This window comes from Clarias gariepinus, chromosome 16 (assembly GCF_024256425.1).
Source record: "Clarias gariepinus isolate MV-2021 ecotype Netherlands chromosome 16, CGAR_prim_01v2, whole genome shotgun sequence".
NCBI classification, from domain to species: domain Eukaryota; kingdom Metazoa; phylum Chordata; class Actinopteri; order Siluriformes; family Clariidae; genus Clarias; species Clarias gariepinus.
Window position 1 is genome coordinate 12,010,617 of NC_071115.1, and position 21,887 is coordinate 12,032,503.

Consider the following 21,887-nt stretch of genomic DNA (forward strand, 5'->3'; position numbering starts at 1 on the left):
TTTGAAGCCGGATTGAAAAGGAAACAGCCGACCAGGATGTTCTTTTGCCCAGCCTCTGATTGTTTGGTTTTGTGACCTACGGGCTGAGAAAGCAAGAGAGTTTGTTTTTACACTTTGTTATTGTCACTGCAGTTATCTCAGCATTAATGGAGTATGTTTATAACATGTTGTATGAACACCTTATTACTGTATATACTGTACTTAAAATTATGTGCGATGTTGTAATAACCTTCTGTTTCACTGTCAATCAATGCATCCTTTTTTTTCAACTCTTGCACCTACTATCAATAGCACTGGTTTGATGCAGTTATAGTAATATCTTTAGAACAAAGTTAAGTAGTGAAACTATACAACTATACAACATGTAAAATGTACAAACTTTGTGTACAAGAGACATTGCATGCTTTGGGGTTAAAATGTCTTTGAGGTGAACTTAATTTCTGCCTCATGTGGCATTTTTCATTGAAAGGCTTTGTTAACATAGCGAATAAATGCTACAGTATGTTTCACTTTCACCTAAGTCTCACGTTGTTTAAAAGATTCCCTTGGTTGTAAACCTTTTGTGCCGTAATATAAGTTACATATAATACTTGATCTAAAACAATACAAATAACCAGTAAATTGCAATTCCTTCCTGTTGGAAATACAGTAATTATAATGTTGTACAGTTAGGCTTAAACTAAAGTAGTGTCCAGTGAAAAAAATGTAAAATAACCTGTTTAGCCTGATGATATCTACATGGGTTTTGAGAAATGTTGACATAGTATGCTAAAAAAAAAGAATGCATATGAATTAAATTCAAACAAGTTAATGTAAAATAAATGTGATTCCTTGTAGACATAAATATATTTATTTATATAAGCCACCAATTCGTTTTAATGTCAGTTGATTTATGAAGAGCTTTCTACAACATACAATTTCACAAAGAAGTAAACACATATTTTATACACCTAAGGAAGTACTCCTAAAGATGTTTGTTTACATGATTTGCATGTTGTTTTATAATGATTTTCAGATTACATATATTTTATATATGCAGATATCTAGTCATTTTCCATTTACTTATGAATTACAAGGTAAAGATGTGGGAAGGGGAAACTAGTTTTGAACCAGTGTGTGAAGCAACTTCTTATGAGTGTATTTACAGTAGCCGGTAAGGCGGGTAGGGGAGGTTACAGGTGTCATGGTTATTATAAAATCTACAACAAGGAAGAAGCAACTCATATGGTTAAAGATGCAGCCGACTACCTGAAACCTGAAACACACAGAAATGGAAATGAATTTATGTCAAGTCGTATGTGCTGTATGTTGTCTGCTCCTTTATGCAACAGGTAGGTGAAATGCTGGTTATGACATACATAACATTACTCTAGATAATATATATATATATATATATATATAAGATAAACATTAATATATATAATATATTAATTATATATATATATATATATATATATATATATATATATATATATATAAAATACATTACATTACTCTAGATAATATATATATATATATATATATATATATATGTGTGTGTGTGTGTGTGTGTGTGTGTGTGTTTGTATACAGTATATATTATGTAGATTAATGTAATGTATTCATACATAATTCCATAAATTTTCTTTTCATTTTACAAAAACTTGAATTGAATATACATATACAGTATATACACACATGTATACCTTCCCTACCTGCCTTACCTATACGTGTATGTATATATATATATATATATATATATATATATATATATATATATACACACACACACACACACATATCTGTTATTATGTAACAGTAAGCCAAACTCTGTTTAAGAGCCAGGATATGAGCGCCTTGCTCCTTTAATAGTTCAGTGTGTGGTTTACACAATCACTCTGCGGCCAATGAACTGAGTAAAACTGTAAATAAAATGAAAGAAATACAGAAAATTATCTAATCGTAACAACTTATCTGTTTAACAAGTATTGTAAAACACAATGCAGGACACTAGTGCAATATGAGATCGGCAATCACAAGTTGATAGTTGTGATTGCCATAGTTGATTAAACCATTTTTAAACTAAACATACACTTCTGCAATATAAACTGGACATAATAATGATTTAAATTAACTCACAGCCAGTACTTTCAAAAGGATTTAGAAGAAGGGTGCGGCCCAAACATGTCAAGGCTCGCTGCATCACGAGCTCGCTGTTTTGCTAGTTTGTCGTTTCCTGTTACTTAATATGCCTCACTCGGGAAAACACCTCAAAATAAGAGTCCACACTGGCGGTCGGCGAAAATGAAACTTATACTGAACAATAAAGTATCACCAAATATAATATTGGTAACAATGCAAATGTCCATCATAAATTGTACACAGCCTCTAACAGAGGCAGAATAATATATATAGAATATACACGCATGCATACCTCCCCGACCTGCCTTACCTAGATACTTCGTTGACTGCGCTTTCTTCATCCAGTATTATTCTTATTATTATTAGTACTAGTTGCACTAGTAGTGCTCCAAATTTATTATTATTGTTATTATTCTTGTAACGCACCTGCGCCTGTGTGCAAAAAGCCTAAAACAATATTGTTTTATTGTGTTTATGTGCTTTAAATATACATTAAACAATAAACACTGCCTTTTGCAAAGTGAAAGTGAGTGATCAAAAGACTGATAAATGCATGCACAGATATGAGCAAATTTATCGATACAACTACAGACATGAAATAAAACAAACACAAAAATATATGCTACTCACTGAATACAACGCGACAGCACGCAGAATTCCTGATCTTTGACTGCACTTTGTCCATTTATTAGTACTGTAGTAGTACACAAAAAAATGCTGGGTGTTTGTAAACACAACGTTGGGTTGTTTATGCTGGGTCAAAATTCTGTGTTATTTCCGGTACTTTAATTACATTGTTTTGCTATGAATACTAAAAGTACTGCATGATTAAACTCAATGCAAAAAACGGACAAAGAAACTTCTCCGTTTCCTACATTTTGTCCCGGTGTTTATGCAGTAAACCCATGAGTGAACACAATGATTTAAAAATTTAATTAAACACGAATATATATAAGTGCCATTTTAATTCAAATCCAACATTTTAATGGTTAGTGATTGGTGCATGGGTGTCAACTTGCACGTTCTGCGATATTCCATTGTGGATCCATTCTCTAGTTAGTAAGTAAGTAAGCAAATAAAAGAGAAATGAAAAAATAGCTTTAAATGGTACTTCAGCGTAGTAAAAGTACCCTAGCATGAGTTTATATATAATGAAAATATTATGTATAAAGAAAATCTAATTTATATATTTGTGTTTAATTAAATTCTTAACATTTTAATGGTTAGTGCTTGTTGCAGACATTCACACTATTTTTGGGGAAGAGCTTGGCTTGTACAGGCTACTTTACACTGATCAACAGTCGACCCCTCGCCGTAACCAAAGAAGCAGTTATCGGCTATGACACGTAGACTTCTAAGTTTGGAGGCCAGGGTTGGTTGGTCACCAACACAAACTCTCCGTGCATACACACCCATAGTACAGTATGAGATGCGCGCGCGGACAAACACAAACTCTCCGTGGACACACACACAATCTCTCCGTACAAAGAACAACTTCGTAATACACCTGGCCATTAATTAAATGTCAGAAATGTGAAGGGGGCATCATGTTTCAGCACTGTTTTTTCCCTGTGCTTATAGTAACAGTATTGTCCTTGTTGAATTGTGTTGTCAGCTGCATCCAAAGCCAGGAGAAGTGGATTGCACTTTGTCAGGCCTCTACCTTCAGACCTGTCCAACTTGGGTGTCCCACTTGAAGACTAAGCTCCTGCTCGTATAGATCTTAAGATCACTGAGGCACGCAAACCCCCTGACCACAATAAGGTGGCAATCCCTCAAAGGGGGAAACTACAAAATAAAAATGTAATAAATAAAACAAAATAAAATAAAATATCCTTAATCCAGATTTTATTAATCAATGACATAACATTTATCTTAGCTGGATGGTCTAATTCTCAAAAAAGTTAAACCTAAAGTAAGACTTAACACACTATAACTAGAATATTTACAAAACTGAAAGGTTGTCCTATGAATAATAATAAATAAAAAAAACTAAGTTAAAACAGATGGGCTATAACAGATCATATTATGTTATATATATTATTATTATTATTTTTTTTTTTAAGTAAATGAACAGGCCTCTTCTCTCCAATCCACTCTACCAACAGTCTCCTATTTCCCTTTGGAAAAACTTTCACAAATTTATCCATGAACTACAGTGTGGGGCGGGGCTTTACGTAGGGGTCTGTCAGTGTAAAGTTTTTTTAAAGTTACGTAGTAGGAGAGGCGAGTTGTTCTGTCTGTCCGCTGTGCTTCGGTAAGCTTCTCTGGCGCCAGGAGAGACTCATACACATGTTGTCTGTCAAAAAGGTCTCTGTTTATTAACATCAAAAGATGGGGTTTATATATGTTTGACCAAACGCCTGTGCCATAGAAATATGTTACTACAGTACAAAGAACATTGAACCATGTCCTGGTGAGATCCTGAAGAATCAAAGGAGAGGAAGATAGAGAGATGTCCGTCCAGAGACAGATTACAAGATGTTGGCCCGAGTTAGGGGGAGAGGGGAAAGGAGACAGAGGGGGAGAGGGGGAGAGAGACATAAAGAGAGAATGGGAAGGTGAGCGTGGGAGCATTCACACCTTAAAGAGCAGAGACAGGAAGATTTAACACGTTAATATCTATGATCTATGAGGAAGAGAGCAAGAGAGTAGAAATTACTCCTTTATATATAAAATAATTCTAACAGTCAGACAACAGTAATTTGTATTTAGTTTGTCAAATTCAGCGGACGTGGACTAATCGCTGTGCTTGTTGTAACTGAAAAAACGCTGCAGCTTCTTCTTCAGTCTTTCCGCTTCGTGACCGCTGAACTCCGACACGACACTACGTTAGGCTATGTCTTGACTCATTTGCATACAGACGGTGATTAGATGTTTAACGAGGGCTCCGGGGAAGAGTGTGTGTGTACATGCCTGTGAATGAATACACACAGCAGAGGGACAGCGATATGAGGGAAATCTAATACCGTATTGTGTAGTGTCCCTTTGAGGCAGATTTTTCTGCTATCGCAGATCATTTTATCACCTTGTAATATATTCATTTTGTGAGTATATTAACATGTGCTTTCTCAACATTTTAAATTTTTTATTTGAGGGGGGCAAGACATTTATTTGAGGTGGAGCTGCTCCCCGTAGAATCGGCCTTGATGAAAGGTGAGAAGAAATTCTGCAGAATCTTCTGACACAATGCTTGCTCTGAAGGACTATACTCGACAAGAATATAGAGAATAAAAATCAGATTTATAATAAGATAATTGATTTAATAATACAATTATATCAAAAAAGAACTTTATAAAAAAAGCCAGAGCAACTAAATTTCTCATTCACTACTGAAGTAGTTAAATATGCTTATACTGTAGATGGGTCAATGACGTGACGCCCCCTTTTTCTGTCCGTGTTAATTTTAATCTGCAGAAAAAACAAAAAAATGAATAAAAATTTTTCATCTACTTGTTATACCTTCTTTACCTACTAAACAACTCTAACTTCTCCAAAATTTTAAGTTTTTATTTATCATTTTTCTGCTATCCGAAGTGCCAAAACATCATATGGGGCGACTGTCCGGCCTTGATTTTTGTTAGGACAACTGGTTTAAAAACACTTTAAATCAACTTAAATATATCCCTTTTCCTAGTTGGCATAAAAACATGTTTTACATCCATTGACAAAACTATAAAGCATTTGCTCATATATTTCTATCATGATATACAAACGAATGTTGTCCGAATTATGTTGATTCTATCCATATCATCCGGGGCGACCATCAACAAACCCCAATTTTGGGACCTTTATTTTGAAAAACATCTCAAGGATGGGATACTGCATCAGCCAGACACAAGTGAAGACCCCCTGGAAACAATTGTAAGGTAAATCAGTCTCTCTCATATACGTAGTAAAAAAAAAAGCTGTTTTTTAACGGCTGTAATGTCGTAGTCACTTTTGGTCATCATGTGGGGCAACCACCCCAAAACTGTAAATTATCATTTTTTTCCACAAATCTATATTTTGATGATAAATTTGATAGTGCTTTGTCACTAGAAGAAGCTAGTTTGGTTTCTGAGGCTAACTGTTAGCCTGTTATACTTAAGTAAACTTGAAAACATCATTTTTTGGGGGGCGACCGAGTATCATGTGGGGCGACCACTGCTGAGTGTTTTAAACACTAGGGATAGGGATAAACATTTATTTTTTTTGTTGTAGTACAATCCTACAGGAAAAATGTAAAAAAAAAAAAAACTACACAATGACATTCTATTTATGTGACTATACATGTATTAGTCATTTAAAACAAGTTTTAACCTATTTTACCTATTTTCTAGATGGCATGATTAACAAGCAAAGAGAAGACTGCTCGTCATGGACATAAAGTCAACTCCGACCCTGCAGCAAGAGCAGAGTATCTTGCAAGGAAAAGAGAGAGGTAAAGAAAAAAGAGCTTCTGTAGCAGTGAGCTAGAGTCAATAGAGCTACAGAAAGTAGGAGACCAGGGTAGATCAAATAAACAGTTTAGACTGTATGCTACAATGAGCTATTAAACTTTGGTCACCAAAACAGCTGTTCTCTAAAGAGAGTAGGTTCAGGATAAGGAGGAAAGAGCACAGGTGTAGAATGTTTATCTTGTTGTTGATAAACAACTCTGTACACTATTGTTTCAGCTACCAAAAAAGAAAGCATTAGGGGAAGATTCCATATGTGAAGTCAGATGAGTTATCAGAGAGGGAGAGGAATAATCTGAAAAACAAGTGCATCCAGAGGATACAGGGAGAGAAGAAAGATGGAGAAGGCAATGTTGGACCTGACGCCTCAATCCATAGAGAACACTCTGCCAGATCCAGCAGGTGTAGAAGGAGTGGAGGGGCAGCAAGAGAGTCCAGGGGGATGTGTGGTGGTGGATGCTCCACCTTAAAATGAGGATTTCTATGCACAAATGTCCTACACACCAGAGAGAAGAGAAAAGAAAGCTGAGAAACGTTGTAAACGACAACTTGCTGAGAAGCATGAATTAAAAAAGCTAAACATAAATCTGAGAAAACAACTTTCAAAGATGAGTGTACATGCATGTTATTTACAAGTTCTGACCTGTATCTTTCTTGTTACACAGTGTTACTCATGACTCCAGACGTTCGTTGATTTCTTTCTCTCGTTTTATTTTCAACATCAAAGTACAACGGTTGTTACAGTTTCTTGCATAAATCCACTGTAATCACGACAAGTCATTTGCTGTGTTCTGTAGCTTCGGTAGATTACAGTTACATCAACTTATTTTACTGTATCTTTTAGCTTACAGTATCACGGTCAAAAGCCTCATCTTTCTGTATCCTTCCATGTCTTAACAAGAACTTACAACTAACGTGCGTGATAGACATGCAGCTACACAACTGATAATGTCACAGAACAACTTATGAAATGATGTCACAATACAACTTACGAGTATAATACTAAGTGCTTAAACTAATTAACTCAATAAACTTAATGTATAATGCTAAACTAACAAACTGAAATGAAATAAACACAACAACAAATTACAAGAATGAAATATAACCCTTACAATGAGAAACGAAAAGGAAAGGGCCAGAAAAAGAAACTTATTATTTGTGATATTTGAATGTTGAAAGGTTGGGATGCAAGTAGTGTTCATCCCTGTTCAATGAATCAAAAAGGTTAAAAAAAAAAGATTCTTTACTCAGCTTCTTAAGTTCTTGAAGCATTTAATGTGTGTTGCAATAAAAATTATATAATTTTAAATGTTAATGTCTTTTTAATTTGTTATATTTAAATGTTGAAATGTTATTTAAATAAAAAGAGTAAAATTTTCTTTCGTCTTGAACTCTTTTGTGTACATTTTAACTGAAATTTTTATACTTACTGTATCATTTGGGACGACCATATGTCATGTGGGGTAACCAACAAATGGCAATAATTACACTAAATTAGTAACCAAATATCCATCAGTTTAGCCTCAAATATTTATCAGTGGTATGCTATTGTTGAATGTGTAATATCTGTATAAATGCTAATTCAGTTTTTTTGCTTTTGAAGGAAAAATCAGAATTGTAACTGGATGATGAGGGAGACTCTGATATTATAGAATAAACTTGTGCAATAATGGTTTTCATGAAATTAAAGGGCACTAAAGTTTATCTTTCTTCATCAGTTTATCTACTTACTGATATTAGTTCAACTAGTCTTAATGATACATAAAAATGTGAATTTTGAGATATATTACGGTCGCCCCAGATGACTTTTTTAAGGCTATGTATTATTAACTAAAGTGTAAAAACACTTAAACGTCAATTTTTTTACTTTTCTTTATAAAGGCATGTGTACACTACATTCCAAATGTTAAGAAAATGGCCAAACATATCCATATTTTTAGTATTTTAAAATTGGCCTATTAAAAAGTCTTATCTGTCAACGACCCAGATACGTAGGTTACATTTTAAAAGTACGCAAGTAAATTATAAACTGCATGTAATGTTGTAAAATATAAATAAAACAGTATTAGACAAAAATATATAATATGGTAGTATATAAAATGAAAAAGCTCAATGAGTGCTCAAATGTAAAGCAAACACAATTATTAATGTTTTTTAACTCCATTTAGCCGTTTAAGTTATATGAAAAATAACGTTCCTACTATCGTTGAAATTAATTGAAGACTCAGGCTTTGGTTTCAGAAGATAACGACTTTTATTTATCATGCAATAACGGCCGGGGGAGTCTGCTGAAATCACACTGATCTTTAAATGCTCTCCCTTTAAATACTCCATACAATGCAGTTGATTCAGTATACAGTGATGTCCCACGACGGTTGGATTTCTTTAAATTCCCCTGTTCTATGTATACCTCACCTTCCTGGGCAAGCACATTCCAGGAGGCCTTATATGGTTAGTTTTTGCACGTACAAATTCCCATTCTATGTAGGCTTGAATTCCTAAGCAAGCACTTCTCAAATTTACTACAGAAAATTACTATTATATTCCGATGGGTACCTTTTGTTTATTAAAAGTAAGTAAAATCACATAAAACCAAATAGAAATTACTCCCATACTACCAGCCTACTATTATTTTTTGTTCAAATTTAAAGATGCCCGCGTGTATGTACAAAAAGACGAATACAAAAAAATACAAAAGTGAATAATCTTTAATAAAGTTAGCCTAATACAATATTGTTTCCAATGAAGCAAACAGTATTTTGTTTAAATCTATTCTCTGAATACAATGCGACAGCGCGCTCCGAGGTGAAGCGCACACACAGAACCCCCAGTTACTGTACTGTAATGCCTCTTCTCACCTTTCATTCACGATAGGTGTGAAGTTATCAAACTGGTTTCACTGATGGGGGAATTTACAGAATTGAGGAGTTTAAAACGATTTAACAAGACCGAGCAGACTTTGTAGTTGTATAATATAGAAATAGTATAATAATAGTATATAGCACTATATACAGCAGTACTATATAATATTATATAGTAATATATAATATTATATAGTACAGTTATACAATTTTTCTCTCCTTTTAATATAATGTGTAATGTGTGCTCTTCTCCTCCTTTTCCAATAGGCTCACTCGCACAGCTAAGTGGTAAGTTCATGATTTAAACAACATGCTACGTTTTTATTACGCTATGAGATTTATTATCACAAGATTTATAGTAAACTGACAGGTTTGCAACAACATGATGTTCAAGTTAACTCAAATTGTAAGTCAGCCTTGACTAAAATTACTTACTCTAGTAAAAGAATCAGCAATTCAAGTTCAGTAAACTTTTACAGGGCTTATACAATGCCAATAGTTGTGTCTGTGTTTAACACTAGATTTACTAGGCCTGCGCAAATTTGCGTGAATTCCCTCGACCTTACACCTACTAGCATCCCTGCTGAGTTTTTTAACATGCCGTCAGCTCCAGGGTTCTCTTGCCTTTGTTCTGAAAACTCACCCATTACCTGTGAGGCCTGGCACATTTGCATTTGTTAGCTTAAACCAAGGCAGGCCAAAACTTTGTGTGTGACATGGAAACCTTCAGAAATGCCTGCCGTATTTATACAAAAGACACAAATTCACAATATATGGATACACAAGTCTGTTTTATTTTAAAGTGTTTCAAACTTTACAGCGTTTGCAGTGTCCATCATTCCTGCATTTGGCACAGGTGAATTTTTGACATGTTGTACAGGTAAACCTGCTGCGATTCCTGTTGCAGCTCTTTTGCATCTGGCACTGTGTTGTCTGTACAGTCTCTGGCACAGCAGCTGCAGCAGCTTCAACAGCCTGCCTCTGTGCCAATGTTCCCTTGTGCTGCAGTCTTGTTTTTTGTAGGTGCATAAATTGTCAAGGATACACTGCCACTTCTGAACACTGTGGAGTGGAGAATACCTCTCGCTATGCAGTATCTTTCGCAAGTTTAGGAAGTTCACGCCGGACTTATTTCACCATGCCCAGTAGCGTTGTTTTGCGTTTCAGCAGTCTGTGCGACAGTAACAGTGAAGTAAATAAATCGTCGTGACATTTCTCCCATCTTCCAAAAATGGCTCCATCAGATTGATGACCACGTTCTCTGCCAGCCTCTCTCCCTTCTGATGACTGGGGTCCTTTCTTAAGTAAGGAGACATATTTGGTCTCCAAATCCATGGCCATCCAGAACTTGATCCCAAATTTGTCTGGCTTGGTTGTGATATACTGTGTGAACGGACAATGAACCTTGGTAGGGAACGGCTGTTCATCTATGGTCATGTGTTCTCCTGGAGTAAAACTCTCAGCACAGTTCTTGTTGCAGCGTGTGCAGATGTCGGAGATTGCAGCAAATTTGTCTGTTTTCACCCGTTCTGCCCGCGTGTCCTTGTCATCAAATCAAAGGTGTTGCATAATTTAAATGAATCTACCTCGGGGCATTGTCTCTTTGAATAGTGACACCAGAAAGTTTTCTGACCAGCAATCCACAATGGCACCAACGGGACACATGATTGCTCTTACAAACAGAATTGAAATGAATGCCATCAGTTCATGAATTGCCAAATTCCAGTCCGGGTCTGTTCTGCTGGCTTAATGGACCGTACACTCCCTGATGGTCTGCAGCATTCCCACTGATTTGCCACTGCACTGGGCACTTCAATGTCCTCCTCTACCCACACAGTGCCGTCTTTTGCCGTCTGACTCAGACAGGGCTTCCCAGTACCACGGTGCATATTCCGTGGAGGCATATTGGGTTCTTGTTCTATCTCTTTTTCGGATTCTCCTGAGGAGGTATCAGTGGCCTGCTGGACCAATAAAATCTTTCCTTTATCAGAGTCTGCTTCGTCCATTTCCTGAAGCCATACCAAAGCCTGTTGCGCGGAAAGGTTCTTTCTGCGTGGCAGTGATACGGAGGACATTCTGATGTGCATTTTCAGAAATGCTGAGAAATGATTTTCAAAGAATGCTGAGAAATAATTCTCCCACCTGGGTCGGTCTGCTTTTATGCACAGCACTGTGGTGTAGTCATGCAATGCCCCTTGCTTACATAGACAGTCACAATAGACAGCATCACAACTTTTGGCTACCGCTACAGCATTCATATGTTGTGAAAAGTCGGCCAAATTGCATTACGGTTTCTGCCATACTGCCATCAATGCCATGGCAATGAAACACTGCCAAAAGTGCCAATTGCCCTCTGATTGCATTTTGCTGCATGAATCGGCAACAGAGTTCCTTGGTTAGAAGTGCAATCAGAGGGCACACTGGCACACAAAGAACAGAACTCTCTGGTGTGGGGGATGTGAGGTGGGCAAATGAACAAAATAACTTGTTCAACAGGTTTGATTCATCTGGCCCTGCCTTTCCACCCATACTGCCCTCACTCATGCAGCCCCCAATATCTGCTACAGGCACCCCTACCCCCACTTTGTTCCACCTCAGCCTCGAACATTTGCACCGTGTCGGTGAGCTATCTGGAGATACGGGCCTGTCGCACAGTGCGAATACAAGTAGGTGCACTGTGCGACAGGCACAGCAGGTTCTTTGTGGCAGACATTGAGGATGATTGTATCTTGGGGTTGGACATTTTGGAAAGGTGGGGTGCGGTACTGAATCTCGCTGACGGAACTCTGCGTGGTAACTTCGGGTTAGCCAGGTTGCTAGTGCCCAAAGCACGAACCAGAGAGGCGGAACTTCCGGTGGTCGCGCCATGTAAACATCCGGTAGCAGACTGAGCGGGAATAATGGCCGAGCTTATGCAGCGTAGCAGTGTGGGGTTGAGTCAGACACAGACCGACACCGTGAAGTCCCTGTTACACGAGTTCGCGGACATTTTCGCGGTAGATGAGCACGAGCACACGATTGATACGGGAAACGCAGCTCCTGGTCGGATACATCTGAAACGCCTCCCATTAGCTAAACGAGCTATCGCCAAACAGAAGCTGCGTGAGATGGCTGACTCGGTGTCATAGAGCCAGCGTCCGGACCGTAGTCTTCACCGGTTGTGCTTATGCGTAAAAAGGACGAGTTGTGGCGGTTTTGTGTTTGACTACCGGCGGTTAAACAAGCTAACGCGCAAGAATTCTTATCCGTTACCGCGAATAGATGATGCGCTGGAACACGTTGTGGGCTCGGCTTGGTTTATCTCGTTGGATCTGCGTAGCGGGTACTGGCAAGTAGAGCTCGCCCCGGAAGCACGACCTAAAACCGCGTTTTCGATTGGGCAAGGGCTATGGCAATTTTGGAGCATGCCGTTCGGCCTCTGTAACGCTCCAACTACTTTTGAATGGCTGATGGAGAAAGTGCTGGCCGACATTTCTCGCAGCCATTGTGTGGTCTATTTGGACGATCTATTGGTGCACGGAAAAGAGTTTGAAGGCGCGTTAGCTAATCTACGGAAAGTTTTTCTGGCTATCCGGTGAGCAAATTTGCGGCTTAACCCTAAAAAGTGCAAGCTGTTGCGGCAAGAGACCGTGTTTCTCGGCCATGTAATTAGTGCAAAAGGGATCGCTACCCATCCAGCCAAAATTGGCTCGAACCGATAAACGTGTCGCAGCTCCACACCTTCCTCAGGTTTGCCTCTTACTGTCGCCAGTTCGTGAAGGATTTTGCCACGATCGCCAGCCCGCTGCACGGCCTCACGAAAAAGAACCAGCCGTTTCGCTGGGACAGGGTGCATGCGCGTGCTTTCACTCAGTTACGGGAAGCTCTGGTCACGTTGCCCGTTCTCGAATATCCTGATGCATCTTGTATGTTCATCCTCGACACGGACGCAAGCGATGTAGGGCTGGGGGCTGTCCTGTCTCAGGCTTTCGAGGGCAAAGAGCGTGCTATCGCCTACTTCAGCCGCGCGTTGTCTGGACCGGAGAGGAATTACTGCGTCACGTGGCGTGAGCTGCTAATCTTAAACATTTTAGGCCGTATTTATACGGCCAATCCTTCTTGCTGCGGACCGATCACGCTTCGCTGGTGTGGCTGCTTTGTTTTAAAGAGCCCGAGGGGCAGTTAGCGTGCAGGCTCGAGCGGTTGCAGCACTACAATTTTACCGTTCAGCACCGAGCGTTGTCGGTACTGCGAGCGGGTGGAAGAGCGCGTGGGTGGTTGAGACGTCAAACACTCTCCGAACCCCTTGAATCAGAACATTCTTCCTGCGCAGTCCCCTGGAGCCCCCATATATATATATATATATACAGTGGAACCTCGGATTACGAGCTTAATTCGTTCCGGAAGTGGGCTCGTATTCCAAAACACTCTTAAACCAAATTTAATTTTCCCATAGGAAATAATGGAAACTTAAATTATTCGTTCTACAGCCCAAAAAAATAAATACATAAATATAATTAATACAAAATATAAAGTAAAAATAAAACAAATTAACCTGTACTTTACCTTAAAAAAATATAAAATTAAACCCCAACAGATAAGGGTTTTCGTTTGTGCATGCAGAGTGTATGTGTGTAAAATGTGCGCGCGCGCACACACACACACACACATTAACGGATAGACCGTTTTTAAAACCATTTAAAAATTAGCAAGGAACATTCCTAGTCACACTCACGTGAGCGCATACTAACAGGATCACTGCTGTAAGTAAAACAACAACAACAAAAAACAAATTAAACAGCTCCTCACCTTTGAAAACAATCGCGACAGAGAGAAGTTTGTGTGTTTATTTGGCAACCTGAGAGGAGGGGGGAATGAAGGGGGGCTCGCTCGCGTTTACGGCCCCCTTCTCTCAGGTTGCCAAACAAACACACAAACTCCCTGCCTTACACAGACACAAACACGCGCACACAAAAACACTGCAGGCTCTAAGACCCAGCAGGGAAGACGATAGGTCTCGGCTTTTCAGCTCCCCTTCTCTCAGGTTGCCAAATAAACACACAAACTCTTCTCTGTCGCGACTGTTTTCAAAGGTGAGGAGCTGTTTAATTTTTGTTGTTGTTGTTGTTTTACTTTACAGTAGTAATCCCGTTAGTATGCACTCACGCGAGTGTGACTAGCGATTTTCCTTGCTAAATTTTAAACGGTTTTAAAAACGGTCTCTCCGTTAATGTGTGTGTGTGTGTGTGTGTGTGTGCACATCTCACACACACACACACAGCGCGTGTGTGTATTCACCCAGCAGGAGAGACGATTACCTACAATTCTGCTGCAAGAGAGAGAAAAACCGTTGGCTCACTTGTGATGACGTAACGCTCGTTGTTAAAACAAAAAGCGCATGCGTGAAACATGATACTCGGTGCTCGTTAACTAAGACAATACTCGTTTTTCAAGTAAAAAATTATTAAAAATTGTTGCTCGTCATGCAAAACACTCGTAAACCACGTTACTCGTAATCCGAGGTTCCACTGTATATATATATATACATACATACACACACACCAATATTTTTCAATACACGTGTCCATATTTATGTCCAGATTTTTTGTATAGTGCACTTTTTATACTATACTCTTGGTACAGTTTTTATTTTATTTTTATATTTATTTTATATTTATTTTTTATTTTATTTTCACTTCCTTTACACTTCCCAGTCCTCTACACTTCAAACTACTTCCACACTCTCTGCTCACTGCTCCCCAACCCCCAACCAGGAGAGATTCAGAAGCTCTTTTTTTCTACAACAAAGTCCCTGCAGCTGACCCCACACACATAGACTAACAAACACACACATCCAATACACCATGGTAGTTTCTCATATGCCATATTACTTTTTGTTAATCCCTGTCACTACATGTCTGTCAATAAAGATATATCCACAAGGTTGTACATATTTTTATATATCCACTCTGTACATAATATACATACACTCTATAGTATACATACTGTACATACATATATTTATCTGTTTATATATATATATATTTGCCATATTTGCCATATGTCCATATTTATGTCTCCAGATTGTTTGTATAGTGCACTTTTTATACTGTACTTTTGGTACAGTTTTTATTTTAGCTGTTTTTGTCTTGCACTGTCCACTTTTGTGCAACGACAATGCAGATTTTCCACTTGTGGGACTAATAAAGACAGATTTGCTACGATTTCTGACATATGGACACGCTTTACCAAGAACTGTGCTGAGAGTCAAGGAACTCCATTGCTGAATGCAGGGACAATGGTCATTGGGTCTGCAAATGCTGCAAACAGACAGACTGTGTGGGACAGTAACCACTGAGACAAAAGGCAGAAGGATGAAGAGATGAACCTGGAACTAAGGGACAAAATAAAAAAAAAAAATTTTTTTTCTATTTGTACATGAACAGGCAGAGGAGAGAACACGCAAAGCTGGAGAGATCACACAAAAACAAAATTCACTTTTGGTGTTATAATTCAGTGATGGCCAATGAAAATGAAATGACAATTTTATTCTGTGTACGAAAATGTCAAAAAACATGGACCATAACTTCACTCAGCTTATGACATTTGTGTACAAACATACATTGGATACTGAAGTGTTAGTAAGTTTTCGTTGTATTCATGTTATTGTATTAGCAACTTTTCATTTAGTTTTCACACATTTTTTTTTATATAAGACTTGTGTTTCCATATATTGTGAATGTGTGTCTTTAATATTTGCAGGTCAGTGAATCTGTGGGATATTTTGTATAGATACTACAGGCATTTCTAAAGGTTTCCGTGTCACACAGAGAGGTTTGGATCTGCCTTGGATCTGAGCTACTCTGAGTAAAAAAATGCAAATGTGCCAGGCTTCACAGGTAATGGGTGGTTTGCGCGACAAAAGATTGAGGAGAATCAAGCTGAAGACCTGTGAAAATCTCAGCAGGGGTGAATAACACCTCGGGCCTTGCACCAGAAAATAAAAAAGTAGTAATTTTAGTGTTAACTATGCATTGGCGCTTTTCGGGAAGTGAAACAGCGCACACCTGTAACAAAACAGACAATGAACCAAGACTGTATTCACAAAACATACTACAGAAAAGCACCAACTACATACCACAGTACATGCTCTCACCTCGACCAAAAGCACATTAAAAATTTTATGTGTTCTACCTGGATATTTGATCCTGAACAGCAAACATTTAATGATTGCACCACTTTTGACAACTTTAACCCTACAGAATTGTCACAAGAATTTAATTTGTAAATAATTATGGAACTTCATATTTCACAGGAAATTTAAACTGGCAGTTTTTCCTTGGCATGTAGACACATTTACTCTTTTAATAAGCAGTGTTCCAGAAATTATAGGGTCTTATTCAAATGTAAAGTTACTCAAGGAGGATGCATGCTCCAGTATGCACAAAAGACTGAAAATAAATTATACGGAGATTATATAATACTAAACATAACAATTTGGCAGCAATACAGCGTGTTGTTGTGCTAAACCGAAGAATACGCCGTCCACAGAGCTGTGTGGTTCATGGAAATTTTTCCTTTGGGCAAAACTTCAGCCCTTTTCATGTTTTGCCTGGGATGGCTATTTTAAGTTTTGCCTTTCAAGGCAACAGGTATGGAGCATCTTAACCTGCTTAGACCTGTGCTTGCCAGGCCAACGCATTGTACTTACATTCTCCGTCCCAATGTCCAGCTGATTGCTGCTTTTTGTTTAAAATATGTTTCATTGATCATTAGCCACCAACTGGATGGACTTTTATTTTGACACGTTTTATTTTATGATGAAATTTGATTTAGTTAAAAGAGAAAATAAACTTGGGATTTTCAAACTCCGCATTCATCCGTTTTTTCGAGTGACTGTTATGCTTATGACACCTATCTCACCTATGCGGATTGATTCGCTGTGAGATGTGGTGTTAATACCCCTATCTCACCTACCTGGTTTTGCGCGGTGGCCGTAAGTAGGGTTCATCATGATTCACTGCGAGTTTTTGTGCTGTGAGTACGTTTTTATCTTTTCATGCGAAAAATTTAACTTGTTTAACTTTTTTGGCAGCCCTCGCGGAAGCTTGCGGACCTTGCAGAACTTTGCGGAACGTCAGCGGAACGTGGGTGGGCAATCGCGGCAGCTCATGGTGCCTAACACCACATCTCACCGCGAATCAAACCACATCGTATTCATTCCATAAGTGCGCTATACAACCCCAACAACTGACATGCTTTACATTGTTTCTAAAGATGTCGAAGAGTGTTGTCAACCAACTATGATTGTATACCCAGTTCGTTTCATCGCCACTACAGGTTCCATGAAAATGTTAGCGACAGTTTGGTGATTTAATTTAGATATTTGTCTATTATGGCATGCTATTGATAAGGTAACCCATGTCAAAATAAACGTTATTGGAAGAATTTTGTGCAATGTTTAATTTGCATAGAAAGTGCTTTCTTGAAGCTGTCATGCCAAAGAAGTGAAAAATTTATTCCTGAGCAACTAATGTCAGCCAATTCAGTGCCTTTACTGTAGACAGCGCCTTGTAACGTCGGACGTAAGAGGCAACAACTTAAGAAGACTTCTAAGGGACAGTTCTGAAAACACTCTTAGAACAGTAATCAACTTACGTACAGTAAGCTATATCTTAAGAGTCTTGTTAGCGTGCTAAGAGTGTGCATTAATGGAAACCGGGCCCAGAATGTTGTAGGTGAAGCAGTGAATGCATCTTGTCTTGCTCAGATTTTCCCATAAATTGTTAGTGACCCAAAGCATACCTTTATTAATTTTGCACCAAGATTAAACTGTTGAGAAAATTAGTTAGTGTTAGCATTACTAGGTAGCTAAAGGCTGGTTAACCTATTATTTTAAACAGTTAACCCATCTAGCTTTCTTTTGATCTTGTTTTGCCTTTGTGGACACACTGTACTTTTGACTAATGTTGTAATCTTATTATAATGTAATAATTAATATTCTTTTTTACAAGTGTGTGGTCGGCCTTCACTGAACACAAAAATTGTTGGGGGTGCAAATGCTGCTGCCGGTTCCTGGCCTTGGCAGGTCAGCATTCAGACAAGGGGCTTCCATTTCTGTGGTGGCAGCCTGATCAATAAAAACTGGGTCTTATCAGCTGCTCACTGTTTCCAAAGGTATAAGTTATGATTGAGAAAATAAAATAACCACACAATAGTAATGTAGCTATTTGCATTTTCATCATGTACAGCTCTTAAGGTTTCCCTTAGTTTAATGAAAGCACACAGCAAATTTCCCAGTGTCTAATTAACACTTAAAAAGTTAAACTAACACCCACGAGTCTTTATATGAGTTTATAGGACTGTTTATAGGGGCCTCAATAGCTCTTCTTTATTTTTAGCTTTGGTGCAGCATCTATCACATTGGTACTAGGAGCACGGAATCTGCAGGGGACGAGCACTAATATTCAGTACAGAGGCGCTACTAAAATTATCATCCACCCAAACTTTAACAGTACCACCATTGACAATGACATTGCTCTAGTCCAGCTGTCCTCTTCAGTGACGTTCACTGTGTACGTATTGCCGGTTTGCCTCGCAGCAAGCAGCAGTTCTTTTTCTGGTGGTATAAATGTCTGGATCACAGGATGGGGTAAAATTGCTACTAATGGTGAGTGACGCATAGATACACAAAATGTTTTATGCTTAATCAGTTTATTTGAATGTATTAAGTTTTTTATATGTAAATTTGGAAAAAAATTAATCTTTCTTTCTTTGGAGCATTTTTTCATGCAGTAAAATCCATTTTCGTGTAAAGAAATACTAAAGAAAGTAACGCAAGAGAAGGCAATAAGAAATTCCTCTGTAGGGCAGGTGGTGGTGGCTTAGTGTATTAAGTCTCCTGGTTACTGATTGGAAGGTCCGTGGTTCTGCCAGGTTGTCACTGTTGGGCCCTTGAGCATAATGCATTGAGGAAACCCTTTCTGCTCCAGGTGCTGTATAATAGCTGACACTGCGCCCTGACCCCAGCTTACTAACAAGAAGCTGGAATATGCAAAGAATTAAAAATTAAAATTTTCAGTAACGTATATGTGACAAAGGCTGAACACTGAACACCAATTCTCGAACACTACTTAGTTAAATTACCAAGCAGCAAACAGCTTCTACCAGTTTGATTAGCTTAACCTTTACTTTTGTCACTAGGTGGTCAGACAAAGCTAGATCTTTTAGCAGGTTTCATTATTTTAAAACATGTTGATAAAACTTAATCATTGGTCTTCACAGTGGATCTGGCAGCCCCACAAACTCTGCAGGAGGTGGTGGTGCCGACTGTCAGTAACACTGCCTGTGCAACGGTATATGGAGATTTATTAACCAACAATATGATATGTGCTGGAGTGGCTGCAGGAGGAAAAGGTGCATGCAATGTAAGAAATCTAAAAACATATGTTAATGTTAAAACTATTCACATTCGGAACACAATGCCATGTTGTGAAAGAGCAGACATGTACTTAGCAGTCTTTTGTGCATGCAGGGTGATTCTGGAGGACCACTGGTGGTCAAGCTCAACCAAACATGGATTCAGGCTGGGATTGTCAGCTTTGGCACTAAGAAAGGATGTTCTGTTCCTGGCATTCCCACTGTTTTCACCAGAGTGTCTCAGTATCAAGCCTGGATTGAGAACAATACCAACAGCAGTAAAACTGGATTTGTTGCATACTCAAGGGGAAATTGTGGTTCCTCCAATCTCTTCTATTTGCTTTTTTTCCCCATCACCCCCTTCCTCTTTTTCCTATCCACATTCTAGGGATGTTAACTAAATTAATTAAAAGCACATCAGTAAATTAGTCTTACTGCAGTCAACTTATTTTAAGAAAGAAAAAAACATAGCTTTTATCTTTAACTTTGATTCAATACTATATCATCTTTAAAATAAGAATTTCAAAGGGTACGTGAAACAGTCAAACAAAATTGTGCCGGAAGAGCCTAATTTACTTAACATTATTTTTAGCTGTTAAGTTTTTTTATTTTATTTAAATAAACCAAAAAACCAAGTTCAATGTCTCTGGAGTCTTTGCATTGCTATAGTTCTGTATGTGTGTTTCATACACTAATATTATTCCCTTATATTTGTGCATCATTTCTGACACCCCAAAAAAAACATGTTTGTGCATGCACAGAATTATTAGCCAGGGGTGCGTTTCCCAAAAGCATCGTTAGCCAACTATGGTCGCAACTGTCGTCGTTACCAACATAGTTCAACAATTCGGTGTTTCTCGAAACCATAGTTCAAACGAACATTCGCAAACAGCGTCGCAAACTTACGTGGTTGGAACTACAGCCTTCGACCTGTGGTTAGGAGCATAGTTCCCTGCCGCGGCTGGGTGTGTTCTATTCACAGTTCACGACCCTACGCTCTATAAGTTTCTAAATATTTTCCCAACCACTTTGAGCGATTTGGAAAACTTAATGTTTTGTTGCTTAGATATTAGGTTATTCATTTTTCGGTTATTTTAAATACAAATTCACTTTGAAACGATATAACAGCGATATCATCGCAATTATTCTCCCTTCGAAGTGCCCTATGAAAGCATTATTTATGTTCCGGTTGGAACACAGCCTTCGTTTCGTTTGTGCGAAGAAAAGGTGAGTTTTTAAGTGAGTTTTTTTGTTGTGCTCTCAGAAGTAGAATATGGACTATTCATAGGTTTAAAAAAATAAAAATTATATATATCCTCATCAGAAGTGTCATCTTCCTCATTCACAGCAGCACCAGAAAGACCCCCTCTTCCTCATCAAAAAGCGGGACATTTTCCTTGACTGCAATGTTGTGGACAATTGCAGTAACTATTACATAGCAGCTTTTGGAGGGGTTCAGTTTCAGGCCACCACTGGACTTGCTTGTTTGGTCACACTTGCAAAGTCCCTCCACTTGTTTCTGACTTCCTCTGGGCTTCTCTCATACCCATTTCCAGAAGCATTCATTTTTTTGTGCGATTACATTCCATGTTTTTTTTCCAGAATTTGTAACTGTGTTTTTTAATTTGGAGAAAAGCAAGATTTGATTGTTTCCCACCTCCTCCAAAAGAACTGCAAGCTCTTTTGTAGTAAATTGTGGTTTCCGTGTAATTTTTTCAGATCAACTCTCATTAAAACATGGCTTTATGTAAAGGGACTTATATAGGAAATGATCTTGAGCAAAATAGGTAACAGGTGTTCACAACACAATCCCAGCATTTCAAAAACCTATAATTTATTTTTATTTTAATTGTACTTATGTATCAATACCAAATAAAAATGAGTTCAAATGAAATATAACTAAAAGTTATAGACTTTGTTATTCTAAAAGAGCACATTTAAACTGTGTATGCCTATATATTTTTTATTGTACAAATAATGAATGTTGCGTTCGTGACATTATTACACCACATCTACGTAACGTCATTGCGAAAGCGCATTGGATGGGAGCCGAAGAGAGAGAAAAAAC

The 21,887-nt window shown here is 38.2% G+C and overlaps 1 protein-coding gene across 1 annotated transcript; it reads left to right on the top strand.

The window, feature by feature from the left end:
* The first annotated feature begins 1,173 nt into the window (after positions 1 to 1,173).
* On the top strand, positions 1,174 to 20,429 carry LOC128544381 (chymotrypsin-like protease CTRL-1). Its single transcript, XM_053514430.1, has 6 exons — positions 1,174 to 1,331; positions 9,689 to 9,709; positions 18,415 to 18,577; positions 18,802 to 19,070; positions 19,685 to 19,827; positions 19,935 to 20,429. Exons 1-6 carry the CDS (start codon positions 1,271 to 1,273, stop codon positions 20,205 to 20,207), a joined length of 930 nt encoding a protein of 309 aa, XP_053370405.1. The 5' UTR covers positions 1,174 to 1,270; the 3' UTR covers positions 20,208 to 20,429.
* The last annotated feature ends 1,458 nt before the right edge of the window (positions 20,430 to 21,887 follow it).